At 40.0% G+C, this 18,898-nt stretch overlaps 1 protein-coding gene across 3 annotated transcripts in view; it reads left to right on the top strand.

The window, feature by feature from the left end:
* The window catches only part of ERC2 (ELKS/RAB6-interacting/CAST family member 2), a 596,359-nt gene that overhangs the window by 100,562 nt on the left and 476,899 nt on the right, over nt 1-18,898 (top strand). For 2 of the 3 annotated variants that reach the window (XM_063121300.1, XM_063121299.1), the window contains exon 3: nt 6,686-7,102. In XM_063121300.1, coding sequence (XP_062977370.1) covers nt 6,686-7,102 — 417 coding nt within the window. Of the gene's footprint in view, nt 1-6,086; nt 6,111-6,685; nt 7,103-18,898 lie in introns of all 3 variants that reach the window. The other variant, XM_063121298.1, reaches the window with a different exon arrangement.

Here is an 18,898-nt window from a genome sequence, read left to right as displayed (position 1 = left end):
CTCCTAAGGAGCTCTGCGCCCATCAGGGGTGGGGTGGGGGCAGTGGGTAAAGTAATTTAAAATTTTAAAAACTCACCTTTTGTGCACGAACGTTCACAAAAGGTGAACGTTCTTTAACAAAACAAAATGGAGGCTGTGATGTCATCTCCCTCCGAGGTCATCACGCACCGCGTGTAAACAGAGGGGGAGATCTTGCGATAAAAATATCGCGAGATCTTCACCCCTCCGTCGCACTAGACCAGGTAGGTCTAGCTGAGGCCCTAGTTTGGCCCTAAGCACCAACATGTGGACAACTTTTCCCCCCTGCTACAGCAGGTGAGATTCATTTTGAAGTCTTAGGAATGGTGAAGTATATATTATAAGACAGTGGCTTTGTTTAGATGTAATGCTAAAGTTTTGGGTTTAGCGTTATGTACTCACACTCTTCGTCCTCTAGCATGGCCATTTGTGGAGATTAGAAGCATTTATTTTCATTTTTCACTAACTATGTTTTAGTGTTATGTTGAAACCTGAACAAACTGTAGCTATTCTTTACTATGGTTTAGAGGAACAAGCTGACTTCAGCCCATGGTTTATGATCCTGGTTTGTTTCCCTAAATCATAGTTAATACTAATCCAGTTTTGCATTTGGAAATAATAATAAAACATGGTTAATGGAAAGTGAAAGCTTTCAATATTCACATTGCAACCACACTTGAGAAGAGGGGAACAGGGAGTGAACAACCCTGAAGCTTGTTCACATAATGCTGAAACAGATTGGTGTGTGTCTCCCAAAAAGTAATTCTTTGTTGTGAAAATAAGGACGATAATAAATTCACCAGACTGTCCCAATTTTCATCTGTGAAATTTTGGAGAATAAACAAATCTAATTGGAAGTTAATCACTCAGCAGCATAGAGGGAGAGGCTCCTTTCAGGTTTGAATGAAGTTCACTTTCCTTGAAGTCCCTTTAGCTACAATTTCCATCTTTCCTGAACTTAGAAAAGGGTTGCCTGTTTTTGCCTGTTATTTGTCTGTTACTTCCTTCTTGGTTGGTAGGCTATCTTCTGAGCTTTGTTTGTATCTCATTGTGTTGATCTCAGAGGCCAAAAGAGACACAAATGGCCTAGACCTTACAGGGTGCTCCCAGACAGACAACTCCTAGTGCTACCCAATCATTGCTCTTCTGCTGTAAGCAACAAGCAGAATGGCAATTGACTTTCCACATTCCAAGGGTTATAGCGCTTCTTTCGGTGTATACATCTCACTGTGTTTAGTCCACACATAGCCCTGTGAGTAGTGTTTGTCCTCTGTCCTCACTCTTGCTTTAATTCTGAAGCTCCAGCTTTTATTGTTTCATGATCAGCATCAGTTGACACAGACAACTTGCATGTCAGTTTCTCCTCCTTGTCTCCTGTAGCAGCAGCAGCTTTTATTAATTCATTCTCCTCATTCTCTTCTTCTCCTGACAATTGAAGCAGGAGCTTCAATTCATTGTTCCTGCTCTGTATTCTCAGCACCATTTTAGCACTGTTTATACTTTGCAGAAATGCACCTACACTAAAAAGAAGAAGAAATATTTGCGCTATTTAACTAAAGTGAAATCATGGACTGTATATAAATAAAAAGAACATTGCAGCACAGGATCGTTTTGGAGTTTACCCAGACTCCTCCATTCTGCTAAGCTTTGGAAGGACAACTGGGTGGAACAGTGATCCTCCCTCACACCATTCTAGTATTTGGGCTATTCATATTTAGGAGGGTGCTTTGCACGCAGGTTCTGCTTGTGGGTTTTAAGTGGCTTGTGGTTTTGTTATGAACAGAATGCTGAACTTGATGGACTTTTGGTCTTATCCAGCATGGTTCTTACGTTCCTATACATCCTGGGGCTGGGAGGCAGGAGTTTAGCTCCACCAGGAATGTTCCTCACACAGGCTCCATTCTCTATAGACTTGAGAAGGTCAGGGTGATGGCCGTTTGCTGACCTGTGTAGAGCTGGAAGAATGGAGAGCTCATAGCAGCATTGGGCTGTAGAGGAATGTCCAGAACAGTGAAAGATCTCCTTAAATGTTCAACCTTTTCCAAGAAAAAAAAATCCCCTTGCACTTTTCCTGCCTCAAGAGAAAGGCTTTGCAAGTCTTTCAACAGTCTGTCAGTGCTTCTACAGATCACACTTGCTTCCTGTTTCCAAGCTCTAGGCCAGAGATGGAGAGCCTCTGATATGACCTATGGAGCCTTTCAGTTTGGCCAGCAGCCTCACATCTTGTCCAGCAGTTCCACCAATCCCCACCTCCATAACATCTCTTTTCTCTTCTGTACTTTGGCATTTTGTCTCTGCCTTCTTCTTTTTTTGTCTTCAACTCTCTGTCTGGGTTTGCATGATCACAGAAGGAAAATAACCCACAGTGGCTTATTTTTCCTTCCCGCACATGCTGGCTGTGACCTGCCTAATTAGTGTAATTGCCCTTGACGGTGGCAGGTTGTCATGACATCCAAACCAGGTGAGGATGGGTGGCTGGGTGGGTGGTTTTCAAGGTGGCTGAACGACCCTGAAAACCATGGCTTGTTCTAGGATTTTGTATGCTTGATTATAACTTCTTTAGGATTATGGAACTTTTTGTAAAATGTGTTATTTGACCTTACACTACCAGTTTTAAAGCACTAGATGGATTCTCCCCCCCCCCCCCCTGTCCCTTGGAACATAAGAACCATGTTGGATTAGACCAAGGGTCCATAGAGTTCACTGTATTCAGGCACACTTCATAAAATCTATAGTGCATATTTTTATGCACTATATCCCTGAGCAGATATCGATGAACATTTGCTAAAAGCATGCACCGGAGTTAATTTGCTTTAGCAAGTAACAATCGGCAACAAAATTCAGATATGTAAATACATATAATATGATAATCCAGTGAATCTAGGAAGTTAGCAAAGGTAATATAAATGCAATTATAACAAGATCAAAGCTAATAAAAATAAATGGAAGATACTAAACTATAAGAACGAGGAAGGGGTGTAGTAAGATGTTTATTACAATATCAATATTTTAAAGTAGATTTTTGCATTTGTCTTTGTGTGTACCAGTAGTTATTTTTATTTTAGTGTTGTTTATTTAATGTATGGTCTCCAAAATTAATGTTGACCACTAAAACTATTTCTCTGTCACACAAAGAACTTCAAAAGTAAGACTAATTGAAAATGCCTCCTGAGCCAGAGAGGCAACTGCTTGTGTATGAGCAATGCTTTGTTACTAGGAGTTCTCTCCCTTCACTACTCCTGTGGAGTTTTAAGGCATGCTGTGTGTGCCCACGTGGCTGTTATCCCCAACCTTTCTCTTGATTGCTTGTCCCCAGTGAACCACCAGACATACTACCCATGTACAAATTGCCTTATAGCCAGAGCACACGGAACAGCTTCTGCATGATGACTTCTCCTTCCAGCAGCTGTAATTTGTAGCCCTAGCCATCATGCTGTTTTAGTGCTTGTTTCAGATTCTGTGCCAGCACTGCCGCTTCTGAGAAGCAACTGACTCTGGCACAGGCTCTTGCTCTGTGAGGTGCAAGAATGACATAATGTTGGCATGACGTGTTTTGGCTGTGCCTGTGGGAATCCATCATGTGGACACTGCCTCTGGTGGTCAACATCTGATGGAAGTTACATGTGCTTCAATTCAAAAGGCCTTGAATCCATCCCCCTCATGCAATATCAGTTTCTTTTTGTTTTACCAGATTTGAATGAAAAATGATAGAGGTCATTGGTGCACCTTTCACCTAAACCAGTGGCCCTCCAGATGTTGTTGGACTCCAGTTCCCATCAGCCCAAGCCAGCGTGGCCAATGGTAAGGGAGGATGGGCGTAGTTGTTCATCAACATCTGGAGGGGCATAGTTCCCCCCCTACTGATTTAAATGATGATGGTTCAGATTTTCATATTTAATCCAAGCTGACAAAAAAGTCACCAGTAAATCTCCAAAGCCTTTAGTTATACTTTTAGAGGCTCCATCTGTGGTATTGGTATTGTTTTCTTTCTTGACTTATTGTCCAGTTGTGAGGCAATGGCAGCTCTTAGGAGCCAGCCTGGTGAAAAAACTTATTGTATTGGTAATATCAAAGGCTGCTAGTCCTGATGTCTTTGTGCTACCTCCACTATCAAGAGGAAGTAAGCTTATGTACCCCAGTTACTGGGCAACATGGGTGGGAGGGTGCTGTTGCACTTGTCTCGTGCTTAAGGGTTCCTGGTTGACAGCTGGCTGGCCACTATGGGGACAGAATGCTGCACTAGATGGAACCTTGGTCTGATTCAGTAGGGCTCTTCTGATGTTCTTATATTAATATGACCTTTGGGTGCAGCAGCTGCTTTCACTGCATTTTTTTCAGCCTCTGCAGAAGCACAAAGTCATTGCATGTGTTGCTGTAACTTAGGCCAGCCTTCTCCAAACTAGTCCCCTCTATATGCGTTGGATTGTTACTCCCATCATTCCCAACCAGCAGCTGGCTGAGAATGATGGGAGTTGCAGATCAACACATATGGAGGCTGTCACATGGTATCTAACAATTGCTAAGGAGTTTGAGAATATCTAATCTACATATTTGTCGTACATCAGAATGGAGAAGGCTCCTGTAATAACAGATGTTATTGACATTTGGGCTTCTATAATAATTTAGGCTATAATGCTAAGCCACTCTTGTATGTTAGCAAGTTCCCATACAATACACAAGCCATCTGTGTAAAAGCATTTACAACTGAGGTGTCAATAATTTCTTTTTGGAGTACAAAGCATACTATTTCTCCTGCTTCTCTTCTATGTAGGGTAATATGCTTTCTTATTCTGGTTCCTTAAAGTCAACAACTGGACCCAGCGTTCCTAGTTAAATAATGAGGTTACGTAATCTATATGCAACCATCTAAAGACTATATATATTATTCTGGAGTAATGGTATCTATATTGTCAAAATTATGTGACTGATTACTGAGGTTGAATAATATCTTTGTTTTAAAGACTGGGCATGAGGCATCCCAAGACTGTGGAACGTGTGGGCGGGCATCGCGGGTTGTCCCGGTTCCTTGCAGTTGCTTGGGACCCATGCATGGGGCGCAGAGCTCCTTAGGAGCTCTGCGCCCATCAGGGGTGGGGTGGAGGGAGGGGGAAAATTAAGTTTAAATTTAAAAAAACTACCTTTCTGAGCATGAGTGTTCGTGCGCTCTTCCTCTTTAAGAAAAAATAAATAAAAATGGCGGCCGTGACGTCCTCGCCCTCTGACGTCAGTGCGTGCCATGTGTAAACAGAGAGGGAAATTTCACGATAAAAATATTGTGAGATCTTCACCCCTCCGTCCCACTAGACCGCTAGGTCTAGCTGAGGCCTGGGTGGACTGGGAAGTGCAACAATCACTCATACCTCAGCCACCTTCCCCATATAATTTCCTCAGAGTGTTTCTGGGGCTATATCAGACCCCACATGACCCCAGAAGCACTCTGAGAAAATTGAGATGGCGGGCAGCTGGAGACAAGCCAGTGCTTTGCTTTGACAGCACAGTCAACTACTCTGGAAAAAGTAATAAATAAATAAAATTTAATAAATGGGAAAAATATGAACTATGGGTTACATCTAAAGGATGGAGAAGTTGTCTTTTGCAGAAGTTGTCTTTGGTCACAGAAAGACTGTAATGTTGCATTAAAAAAAGTGAAATTGATCCAAATATCTTCCACTTTCACAATCTCTTATGCAACTACAAGAACTCCTATTCTGACAGTGACTAAACTTTTACACTAGTGATTGCACAGGTATTTGCAGAACAGGGCTAGAAATTTTACTTTTGCTCTAATCACGGTTCTTTGGATCCAAGCCAAGTGCTTCTTGTTCTCCATACCAGAGTGTATGGAGAACAAGTGTTTTTGTTTTCCTTGGTGTGTGTGTGTGTGTGTGTGTGTGTGTGTGTGTGTGTATGAAAATACTGTAGAATTGTGACTGTATTGTATAAAACAATTGTGTTTTCTTTTCTGTACTGTATGTTAAATTTAGTTCTTTCTGTTGAATCTCCTTTGCTTGCATCTAAACTTTATGTTGATTTTGCTTCATTTTTTTTTCATTTCCCATGCTGTTCAGTTTTTGGATGCCAGGAGAACAAAGGTTTGTTCACTCTTTGCAGTCAATTTGTTTGCAAAATACAGTATTGTTTATTGTATGACCTTTTATATGCCTGTTTTAGATGCAGCAATCCTGCTTACTAAACTAGCTCATAGTTTCCATTAACAGTATCATTTAACAGTTTAATTCCTTTATTTTCATACAGAGTGATTAGCACTAACAACTTGCAAAGTTGCACTGTACGAAGATGCAGACTTCAAGTCTAAGACTGCCCCCCCCCCGCCCCCGCCCCCAAAGCCCTGAATATTCAGGCTTGTTGGATACAGTGTTTGCTTCTCAAAATGTCACTCTTTGACATTTACATTTTAATGCTGTTCTTTTCACTTCCTTGACTTAGGATTTGTTGTTCACTATTATCGGTAACTGTAATTGGCACTGTCTGTGTGTGTTTGCATTCATCTCTTCATGGTTTCTAACAGCAGCCAAGAAGCTTCATTACAAATAACATCACTTTCACATTTAGATTTTCACCACTAATTTTATTAATGATTGTGGCATTGCATTTTTTGTAGACCCTTTGAATAAATCTTTATTCAGATGTTCCTTTTACATTACAGCATCTTCAGCTAACTATTCAGGCCCTCCAAGATGAACTTCGGACCCAGAGAGACCTTAACCATCTCCTTCAACAAGAAAGTGGGAACCGAGGTGCTGAGCATTTTACGATCGAGCTGACAGAGGAGAATTTTCGAAGGCTGCAAGCTGAACATGACAGACAAGCAAAAGAGCTATTTCTCTTGAGAAAAACACTGGAAGAAATGGAACTGAGAATTGAAACCCAGAAGCAGACACTAAACGCCCGAGATGAATCCATCAAAAAGCTTCTAGAAATGTTGCAGAGCAAAGGGTTGCCATCCAAAGGAATGGATGATGACAATGAACGGACTCGAAGGATGGCAGAGGCTGAATCTCAGGTTAACCATTTAGAAGTGATATTAGACCAGAAGGAGAAGGAAAACATACATCTTAGAGAGGTAAGGAAAGCATGTTCGTTGTATTCCATTAAAGGTTTTGTCATGATTTGAAAATAAAATGGAAACGGAAAGCTGTTGGCCTGCTTTTCTTCATGGGTTTTCAAATGGTCCTAGTTCATCAATCTGCTTGTTTAGTAGTATAATAAATGTAGAACATAAGTTTAAAAATAAATCATACTGCCCCAACCTGGTGCCTTCTTTTGGCTGGCTTGGGGATGCTGGTCGTTGTATCCCAACCTGGAGAGCCCCAGGTTGGGGCAGGCTGAAATAGATCATCATTCACTTCCTGGATCGTGCATGTTTAAATTATGGATTGTAATTCTATGGATGTTAATTTACACTTTATAGCATTGCTGGTTAATGGAAACCAATAATCCCAACTCTTTTTATGTCATATAATGTATTTAATTCGTTATTTTAAGGTCAATTCAATGATGTGTGTGTTTGTATATGTGTGTGTGTGGAGGTCCTTGTGTATCATACGTTGCATTCGCTTCGTCAAATGCAACCTATTTCTCAGGTTAAGCTGCTGGCTCCAATCCAACAGAGCAGCCAGAGGCAGGGCTGAGCTCAGAGCTCTCTTCAAGGCCACCTGTTTAGGTGGGGTGAAACCAGCGCCCACTCTCCCCATGCCAAGCTGCTGTCTGGTGGGATTTTAGCTTTTAAAAACGGGCTCCACTCCTTCAGTTCTGTCAGCTGGTTTGGGAAGGGCTGAAGAGAATTGTATATAGTGTTCATTTTCACATGTGGTGCTCCATCCAGCAAGGGATGCCTGCGTGTCCTATGTGAAAGCCAGCTTCTGCATGCGCATGAGTCCTAGCTGGATTGCCAGACAATTCCTGTGATTTCATGCTCAATTGTTATAATTCTAACCTGTGCAAACATTCCATTCCAGCAATGTTTAAATTAAATCACACGTGATTATGTAGAATGTGAAAAGGCGCTACACACTGAAGACAATTACAGTAGTACAAAAATATTAAAGGACGATACCATTTTTTTTAAAAAAAGGATGGGGAATCAGATAAATTATGTGAATCCCTGACTTAAACACTTGGGAATCAAAAGAGAATGCACCACTGGTACTGTTTGTTGCCTGTGTTCATGGGGTAAGAGCTTCATATGGAGTTTGTCAGAGGTGATCGGGAAGATCAAAGGAAAGTTCTCTTCCAGCTCTTCGATTTTTCTGTCTCGTTTTTTCCCCCACTGCTGCAGATTTTCTGCCAGAATTGGGCAGCTCATCCAATGTAGTTCATCATCCCTTTTGTCAGTCTAATCTGAGTCAGCACTTCTTTCAGACTTTTTCTAGTTGCTTACTGGCCCATTTTCACTCACGGTATGTTCACATGAATTGCATTATTCAGGTCATCATTGTGGTTTAGCCTAACTTGAACATATGAACCTGATCTCAAATGTTATGCAACACGTCGTCACCGACTGGATCATTGCTTTTCCTCTTTTCACATCACCCAATTGGACAGCAGTTGGAGACTAACACTTACATGAAATGTGTGAAGCTTTGTCTCTGAAAGTAACACTACATTTACCATTTGCCAGGAAGCAGTTAGCAGAAAGAAAGTCACAGTTTGGTGTATCTTCTAGAACCACTTCTCACACTGTTTTCAATGTTTCACTGCTGTCTTTACAATGGCTGTTAGCTGCTTTAGCAGACATTTGTGACTAAAATGCAAAGTAAGAAATATTACAGTGATTTTTTTTAAAAAAGTATTCTAGCACTAGTTAAAGGTGCCAGTGGGATCAAACAAAAAGTAATCGCTTCAGGAGCATTTTCATAATCGTAAAGAAACATGTAAGTCTGCCATTTCTTGATGCGCAGATTGCCACATCTTATGAGTGAAGAAGCAAGCAGACTGAGAGTGACTCTTATTTCAGGGATATCTGTTGACTTTCACTGGACAAATTGGACAAATTTGCTTTGTGTATTCTTTACCTGAGATTCACTGTTTGCAAAATGGATGGCACATTTCTTTCACACAACTATAACATTTGCATGTTTCCTCGGATGGTTGTGGCTTGATGGAGTAATTGCCCCTATTCGTACCTATGGGTATCTGCTGTTCTCCAGGCATAAATTCAAACACAGAAGGGGTTCTTGACTTGTTGGTAACTGCAACCTTTCTTCCTGCACACTGCATTACCAGCCATTTTCAGCATGGTAGAAGTGGGAAGGAATTAAAATGTGGCCTGAATTGTAGCATTCGAAGTGGGTAGGCCACTGTGTTCCAAAAAGATTGAAGCTTTCCTTGCATGGCTTCCATCTCTTGTATGTGCATGAATAAAATGACTGAACTATATTCATCAGGAAGAATCTGTACTCTGGGCAGACTGTTCCTTTTTTCTCTTTCTTCTGGTTATGGCCTTCTCATATTCATGGAAAATGTGTGTGAATCGACACCAGTGTGCTTGTTAATATGGGTTTAGAGACATATGTTCCTTGTTCTCACACTCTTTGCAAGTTCATACAGGTGAAATTGCTTCTTAGCTTCTGCTATAACTACAGAGATTTATATTTCTGAATCAGTCCTATGCCAGCTTCAAAATGCTTTGGACATTTTTTTTACTTGTCATAAAAGTAAATGGAAGCATATTTGATAATGGCTGGGTTCGGATATCTAGTCATGGGAAATCTATGCATAGATGATATCTGGACCAACATAGTAACACCCTGATTTATATAACGAATGTGGTATTCACGTGTTAAGAGTTTGTCTTCTGAATTATTTCTCTTCTAAGTTTCATTCATGGAGGTATCTTTCTTATTATACTATGTTTTTGAAAGGCAATTTATTAAAAGGAAAGTGGAACAACAGAAAAACAGGCAATATTTCTATTTGATAATGTTTCCCTTTTTATTACAACAGGGTTGTGTGATTTTGTTTAACACACCTGCCCACTTTTCAAATTATTCCCACTTGGATGGATGGCTCAGCAGTGATATTACTTATTAATTTGTTCACTTTGTTAAATATTTCTAACGATTTAACAAACAATATTTCTGCCAAGCATTCTGTTAACCAGATGATTGGTTTTATGATTTTATTGCATGGATATTTTTATGAGGAGAGTTTCAACTTTGCCTGATGAAAATATACTTAAAAAAACAAGTGTCTTATATTAAATTAAGAATAATTTTAAACACCAACAACATTGGCTCCAATTTTATTATTGTCATGATTAACAGAATCCATTAGTTTCAACAGAACTTAATCATGACTATCTATAGTTGGACTTAGGCCCATTTGTATTCATAATGTATGCATGATCATTATATGGTGTACAATGTTTAAAAAGATAGTTGCCTTGACAGAAGGCTTAGAGCTGAATAATACACAAAACTAGGGCATAAAGAGCAGCACTCAAAAAGTAAAGAAAGAAGGACCAAAGGAAAACATGCTGTTTAAATGAGTTTTTAGAAAATACAATATGGGCTATTTTACTTGTTACATTTCTACTCTGTCCTCCAAGGAGCTCAGTGTAGTAGCTTAACCTCACAACAGCCCTATGAGGTAGGTTAGGCTGAGTAATAATGACTTTCTCAAGGCCACCTAGTGAGCTTCATAGTTAAGTGGGGATCTCATCTTCGGGTTCCCATGTCCAAAGCCAGAAGTTGATTAAATGGTGTAAACTCAAACCACAGAATATGCATTCCTATCGCAATACATAGGATGTCTGTTTTTTATTTCTTAAATTTAGTTATCACATCTCTTTTCAATATTTTTTAAAAATTGTCCATAAGTCTGAGGGAACCTTAGTGAATATGGTTATTTTTTATCATGTGGAAATCTAGCACAGATGTTTGGTATTACTCTTTCTTAAACATAGTGACCACACATGCTTTACCCTAAGTACCATTAAGTATTTTTTTATTATTCCTATTAAAATCTTGCCTTCGGCAAAGTCCCACTAAATCTCCAGTAAAGTCTAATGTTAAAATTCCAACAAGTACTTTATATATACATATACTCTCACACACTGTCTCTGTATATACTCTTGCATATTTAATACATTTTCACTAAAATCGGCATCTGATGTCATCATTGTATGTAGTTTTTAATCTAGACCTTCTACGATAGCCCTTATCTTAAAATGTAAAGGAGGGCAGAGGTGCATGTGTAGGTTCTTAAAATCTTAACAGGAAAATTTAAAATTTGAAAACCTTTTTCTCCTGTCTTTGAAAATAGCCAGCTTAAATGCTGAAGGTTGATAATAGGACTTGAACTGCTGGTGTGAATTATGTATTGCACGTTTTTAGAAGTTATTCATGGAATAAAGTTCCCTCTTCGATAGAACAGATGCTTTGCAGACGTTTTGTGTTTACTGTAAATGCCTTTCGCTGGAGCCAGTAGTAATTTACGAAGGAAACGTTTTATCGACACCAAGCATTTCTTCCCCCACCCCTCCTGAGAAGTTAGGTATATAAATTAACAGCCACTCTAGCTCCAGCCTCTTTATTAGGTTCATTAGTGTCTCTTTTCTTTTTATTTCTTTTGGCCAGGCTCAAAATATTAAACTAATCAGGAGTAGATGAATGGTGTTTCCTCAAAAACCCCAAAACACACACACACACACACACACATGTGTGTGTGTGTGTGTGTATATATATGTGTGTGTATTTCCCCCCAAAATCTGTACTTGTGAGGGGTTTTTATTTTTTAAAATTATATTTTCTATAAATATTATCCTATAGAAAATATTATCCTTAAGACAATTATGTTCTATTAAAATTCTCTGTGTATATTAACATACAATATTTTGAAGCGACTAGGTAGGTAGGTGTGGAGGAGGATTATGTAATCTTGGCAAGCACCCCAGACAGGAAAAAATAGATTTACTCCAATTATACTCTAGAGAACAGTAATTATGCTCAGGGTTGGCCCAAGACATTTTGCTGGCTCAAAGGCCCTCCCAAAGTGAAGTTACGTAGTACCCAATGCTGGTCAGGTTATTTTGACACCTGAGGCAGAAAATACCACAAGTGCCTCTACCCCTCCCTGGCAGTAAAAAGACAATAAGTATAAATTAAATGACTAACAATGTGCTGCCCTTTCATGACACATAAGGTTAGCACCCTGAGGCACCCCATTCAGTTTCCCTAATGGTAGGGTTGTTCTTGAATATTACTCCTGATGATATTCTTGTGAGGGTTGCATCAGTTTCGATAGTGTCTATGAAAATTCATAAGTCCTGAGGTTGGCTTGACCTTTTTGTGCTTTTATCATCTTTGAAGGGCACACTGTCACCTACTTTGGGGAAAACGACAGGGTGTGCCAGCTTGATACCTCAGCCATTTGCACTGGAATGCAAATAAATGTATTTATTTATTGCATTTATATCCCGCCGTTTTCCTCAGAGGAATCCAAGGCGGCATACATAATCCCCCTCCTCTCCATTTTATCCTCACAACAACAACCCTGTGAGGTAGGTTGGGCTGAGAGTCTGTGACTGGCCCAAAGTCACCCAGTGGGCTTCCATGGCTGAGTGGGGACCAAAACCTGGATCTCCTGACTCCCAGTCCGACACTTTAGCCACTACACCACACTGGCTTTTCTTTGGAACCCATAGGAGAACAGCCTCGCAGCAATGGCACCTGCCTCACCTGATGTGCAGTAGGCTGTCTGCTTCATCAAGAACCAGCACAGCCAGTCTCAAAGTGCTACTGAAGGAGCCATGATTAAGAAAGACATAGCAGTTGAGCTGCGCATCCAGGATAGACTGAACCCGGGGTTGGACCAAGCGCTAGGACCAAGCCCAACAGATGGATTAGGGCAATTCCTGAGCCTGATAGTATAATTTACTCTTGTTTAAGTTTGCAGAACACCAATTTGGATTGGGACCACTGCACTCTGGAATGGGAAGATTAAGCCCCCTCCCATCTCTCCTCCAAAATTCCACATGCGCACACACTGCAGTGGAGTTCCCAAAAAGTAAAGAAAAAAGTTTCTGTTGCAGTTAATGTAGGCTTTTTGATTTCGGGTGACTGGAATTTGGGGGGTAAAACAGGTGAGGAAAAGGTTTAATCCTCTCCTCCCAGAGGGTGATAGTCCCAGTACAAATCAGAGATGCGCACGTTTACATGAGAGTAAAAAAGAAGAGATCAGCCTCACGTAAGAACTACATGATTAGTGTAAACATGTAGTTTAGCTCTAGAACAGTGGTTCTCAACCTGGGGCACTCCAGATGTGTTGGACTGCATCTCCCAGAATGCCCCAGCCAGCTGGCTGGGGCATTCTGGGAGTTGTAGTCCAACACATCTGGAGCGCCCCAGGTTGAGAAAGGCTGCTCTAGAACATGTAATCCAGTTAGCAGTGCTATCATTTGGGACTGTAGCTCACTAAGTATTTCAATAGCTGTAGCAATGATCATCCTGCCCCCAGGTCATTGCCTGAGAATGGAGCAGCAAGTTGGTAGATGCATTCATTCAGACACTCTGCCTGGTGGTTGGCAACCATCACTCCCCCCCCAAACTCTCAGTGTATTGCCACGTGATGACATTTCTGTTTTTTTAAAATGTACTTTTTATGTGTTATATACTGGTTTTATTCTATTTTATTTTGTCCACCACTCCAAAATTCTGAATGGAGTACGGTATATAAATATTGTAAATTAAATAAAATATAAATAAATAACAAAACGAGGGCTTCTTGAGGGAAAAAATGGTGGCTGTGAACCACCAGGAAGTGCTCTTGGGGTAGCCTGAGGACAGCTGTAAGTTTTGCACACCTAAATTTTGATTCCTGTTACATTTATTGTGTAAACTCCATCCCATTGGACAGATGAGATCTTGCTAGGCACATGCTTTTGTAACATCCAGATTTGACTGCTTCGATGTGTTCTATGTGGGATTGAGCTAGAAGTTGTACCAGTAGCTTCAGCTAAAGCAAAATGGGTCTTACTTGCTTGTCTAGGATCAGTGGAAGATGTGAACTTATCCCTCTCAGGTTATTATGATTTACATGAACGGTCAGGATGCTTCTATGTCCAGTTCAAGATGCTAGTTTTAAGCTTTAATGCCCTTTATGGCCTGGGAACTTCATATATGTGAGACTGACTCTCCTTCAATCAGCCCCCAGCCAAGTTTCCCAATATTCTAAAAGTGCATAAGGTGTGCACCTCAGTTGCTGGAAGCAGGGCCTTTACAATGATTGCCCCATGGCCATGTAATAGGCCTGAAGTGTGAAGTTGCAGCTTTGGGGCTTCCACCTGATGAGGCTTTTATTGTGTGATCACACTGCCTTATTCACGGCATCTTACTGGGGGTCCAGACATCACCATCTTCCACTTACAAACCTCCTGTGCTTTCCCACTGCTTTCTTCTTGCTTTCCACAAAAAATCTGGTAATGAGGAAAAGACACAATGTCTTTTGTTTTGTAGCAGAAAGGAACCCTGCATCTGGGAGCACCTATTTTTAGTTCCCTTTGGGGAAGAGTTGCCTATTCTTTTCCATTTGGCTTTTGGTGTGGCCTGTTAGGTGGGGCTGTGCTGGGTGACTTTTCAGGGTCAATAAATAATATTTTTTGCATTCCGTTTTTGTTTGCAGTGTTTAATTCTGTTTTTATTGATTGATTTTTCTAGCAAAAGATTATGGAAAAGCACCCATAAATCCTTTAAATAAATAACAATCCTTTAAAGAAATAAAACAAATAGCGTGACCTGGAGTTATGGAGATGGTGCTCTTCTTTTGAATAATTTAATACAAGATAGCTAGGCATGTTATTTCTATTTCCGTGTCCCTGTCCCATCAGACAATTAACTGTTTCCACACTAAGGTCTGGCTTGAAAATGCATGACTAGTAGAATAGCTTATTTTATTAATAGAAATGCAGGCTATGATCCAACCCTTCCGAGAGAGTGCTGGCTTCACACACACACACACGAGTCTGGAATCTGGAGGAGAGAGGGATAGCAAATAACCAAGAGGAGGGAGGAAGGGGAATTGGCTGGCCTGGTTTATTTTCTTTCTCCCTACTCCGCCTAAGGTGTCCTCTGTTTGAAAGTCTGGCCAGTTCAAGTGTTCAGGAATTAGCACCTTGGACAGCAGACTGAGCTGGCTCACAGGTCACCAGGCCACAAACTTCCTCACTACGAGGAAATGTTGAGTGTTTCTGCTTAAATTTCAGTTATTATTTCCAAATTTGCACCTCAACTGATACGTGCAGATTTTATTTAAATCTGTGTCCTCTTTTGTCCCCTTCTTTGTGATATGTAAGTGGTCGCTGTAACTCTATTGCTTCCTCGCTGGTTTCTCAGCAGAGAGTGACTGATGGTACGCTCTGGGTAAATGCGGCAATCCAGGCCACTCCCATCAAGAGGAGGGAATAGCTCTGCACAGGGGCTTGAGTCAGGGCGTTCCATCAGGCACATTTGATTGAGCTGCAATAGGGAGCTGGAAGTGCCTGTTTGAGGTATTCGGGAGCCCTTGGGCAAGATGCTCAGTACCTCTGCTCCTTGAATATGCCCACCTCCTCCTCACTGCTGATGCCACTATTTGCTTGTCTCTCTCTCTTGCCTCAGTTGGTGCCACCTCCTAGAGACAGAGGGAAATGAAGGTGTACAGAGCTTACCTCTCTCTCTCTCTCTCCTTGCTCTTCTCACTGCTTACTTGCTCATAGATGATAAACAAACAGGCAGCAACAGCAAGAAGGAGAAACAGCAGGGCCAGAGTTCATCAGGGGTTCTCATTGGGAGACCCTACTGGATTGTAGGTGATGGTAGGTATCTGACAATGCTGACCCCAAATGCCAGTTCTGAAGGGAGAGTAAGCTGGGCTGCTCGTACTCCTTTCTCCCACCCCCTGACTGGCTTCCAAATACAAGGTGCCAAGGCGCCATGCTCTTCTGATTATGGTCTATGTTTCCAAGCGGCTATATGTACGCTAGACTGTAGGTGTTTTCATATACGAGACTGAAAGCAGCTGTTGCTTTATGTGTTGTGCAATGCAAATGTAAAATCTACATTGGTCAGAATATTAATGCACCTTATGAATGCCTATCCTCCATGTTCTATTAATACAGATCGAAGGAGAGATGATTAAAGGTGATTTAAGTCTGTCTTATGCAAATGCACGGTGTCTCTGAGAATGCTTCTGTGCCTACTCTTTGCAGACAAATGCATTATTACTTTTGATAGGATTTTGCGTTTCTTCACACTATTGTACAGCCTTTCCCAACTTGGTGCCCTCCAGATGTTTTGTACTGCAACGCCAATCATTTCCAGCCAGCATGACCTGGCTAGGAATGATGGGAGTTGCTTTCCAACACATCTGGATAGCACCAGGTTGGGGAATGCTGCTATTGTATATCTGAAAGTATGAGGAAGAGCTGTTAGAAAATATGGAGGGGGTATTAACTAATAGCTTGAAAAGTCACTAAGTGGTTGAAAAGTCACTAAATGGTTAATCCAAAGTTTATTATACTAGCCAAAGGCCATGACAAATACTTCAAAATGCATGTAGGGAGTTGAGGTGCTGGTTTTGGTTTCACTTTTCCCTACCTTACTTTGTCTGAAGAAGACACCTATTGGTATTAAGTAAAGGTCCTGTTTAAAACTTAAGTATGGTCAGACAAAACTTAAGCTGCAACAAGAGCATGAGTAAATTAGCTTTTTCCTTTTGTATGCAAACTTCAAAAAAATCCCACCTAGAAATGTTGAGATCTCTCTTCATAAATCATGCTCTTTTTCTCTTAATCAACCAAAAAAATTATTCTCCCAAGTACTCTTCCCTTAATATTTCACCAAATAAGTCCTATAGCCCTATAAGGCTAAGATAGCCAAACGCAGACTATATCCAGTTACGACAGATCACTCTGAATACTTGTGGATTGAGTTGGAAAAACTAATGAGGCATTATCACTAGCATATAAGGCATCTTCTTTACTTCGTTCGATTTTATATTATTATTATTTGCTTGAATTACCGCCCACTAATTTTACTGTTGATGTTCAGTCCTCTACTGTAGAAATGCAACCTGCAAATCTGAAGCTTTTCATTTCTGTGAAATTTTTCTACAGTATAATCTCATTTATTAAAATGTAATGGGGGCGTCAGAAATGTGAATCAGGTGAGTGATACCTACAGAGGAGTTATATTGACATCTGCCAACCAAGGGATTCTCTGTATTAGGTTATAAATGTCAGAACATGTGAGGTTTTGGTTGTTTAGATGTTGATGCATTTTGTTCCTAAAGAAGATGAGAGAATATCTGATGATAATATGAAAATACATTTTGTAATCTTTTTTCCCTTAGAGGTATGTTTTGTTTAATACAACTGATCTTCCAAAAGAAACATTCAAAGCTGATTTAGTTACTAACAGTGCAATCCTAAGCATATTCACTCAAAAGTAAATATACTAAATTCTCTGGGAATTACCCCTGAATAAATGTGTTTAGGGTTAGGAATGTAGCATAACAGTATGCCATTACCACTTACAGTTCTGTGGTTATTAGCTATGTGAGTGTTATCTAAATGTTCTCATTCTCTTCAGAGTTTATTTTCACACTAAAGGAATAGAAGTCTGTTTTAATTACAAGTATCAGAAGGAGAAGCAGCAACGTCTTTTGTGAACCGCCCAGAGAGCTTCGGCTATTGGGTGGTATAGAAATGTAATAAATAAATAAAAATAATAAATAAATAAACGTCTTGAAGATTTTGGAACAAAATAGCTGATGAAAAAATAATTAGGTTGCTAAAATGTTTAATTTTGAGGAGATATACATAATACACAGAGAGAGAGAGAGAGAGAGGGGCTCAGGCTGTATTTCAGATATGCCTACCTTTGAAATTAGGATACTTGTTCAGTGAGCATTTAAACTCATCCTTCCATCTCAAAATATCTTCCCAATAGCTTAGATAGTGGCCTCACCAAACATCTGAAATAATTGAAATTCATATTCTCTGTGGTCACTTACCAACTAGATCCCCAGTTGGCTTTATCACTTCTTAGACAGAAAGGTTAAGTTGACCTAAGTGTAAATAATCATGCGTGCAACATAGATTATATTAAGAGTATGGCTACAATTATATATGGATGCATATATATGTTTTCACTAGATGGCACTCTTGAATGAGGATTGTGAGAGTTCACCCTTTTGTGACTGAGCAGTGAGTCATGGAAAAACTCTTCCAGTATTTCTAAAAATGACTGCTTCTGCATTGTTCAATTGATAAGTGTAATTCTTCTTAGAAATTTGGTAACAATTTGGTACAATTACAAGCAAAACAATCAAACAATGTGTCTCATTCTTACATAGTTAACAAATATTTTATCATTGATACGTACTATTTTGAAAATATTTAACAGAAACATTAGCCAAGCTTTTGATATTGTTCAGAAATTTCTACATAAAATTTAAATAAGTAAAGTTAAATGAAAGTTAATGGCTCAATAGTTGTTTTGCTGCAACAGACTAATAGCATGGGTACCCCTCTGGAATTTGCGACTGCATTCATCATGCCTTATTGTCATGTTCATGTGTATAGGATTGCAGCCCTAGGCAGTACATATGAGAGACCAATTTATTACAAGTGCTTACACTTGAGCAATCACATTTTGAGAAGAAAACATAATGTTCCAAAACTATTTCTCTACATTCATCTAAAAATGTAATACCAGTACATTAAAAGACAGACCAGATGGCATATACACATGGCTCCAGAATCTCAGAGAATAAATGTGGGATTTATTTAAGAGTAAGCATGCATAGGATTAGACTGCACAGTGATCACAGAAAATGCTCACTTTAAAAAATATATATTTTTATTCTGGAGTTAATTATT

Source organism: Elgaria multicarinata, chromosome 3, assembly GCF_023053635.1.
Source record: "Elgaria multicarinata webbii isolate HBS135686 ecotype San Diego chromosome 3, rElgMul1.1.pri, whole genome shotgun sequence".
Classification (NCBI taxonomy): domain Eukaryota; kingdom Metazoa; phylum Chordata; class Lepidosauria; order Squamata; family Anguidae; genus Elgaria; species Elgaria multicarinata.
This window is presented reverse-complemented; position numbering and strand designations above follow the sequence as displayed.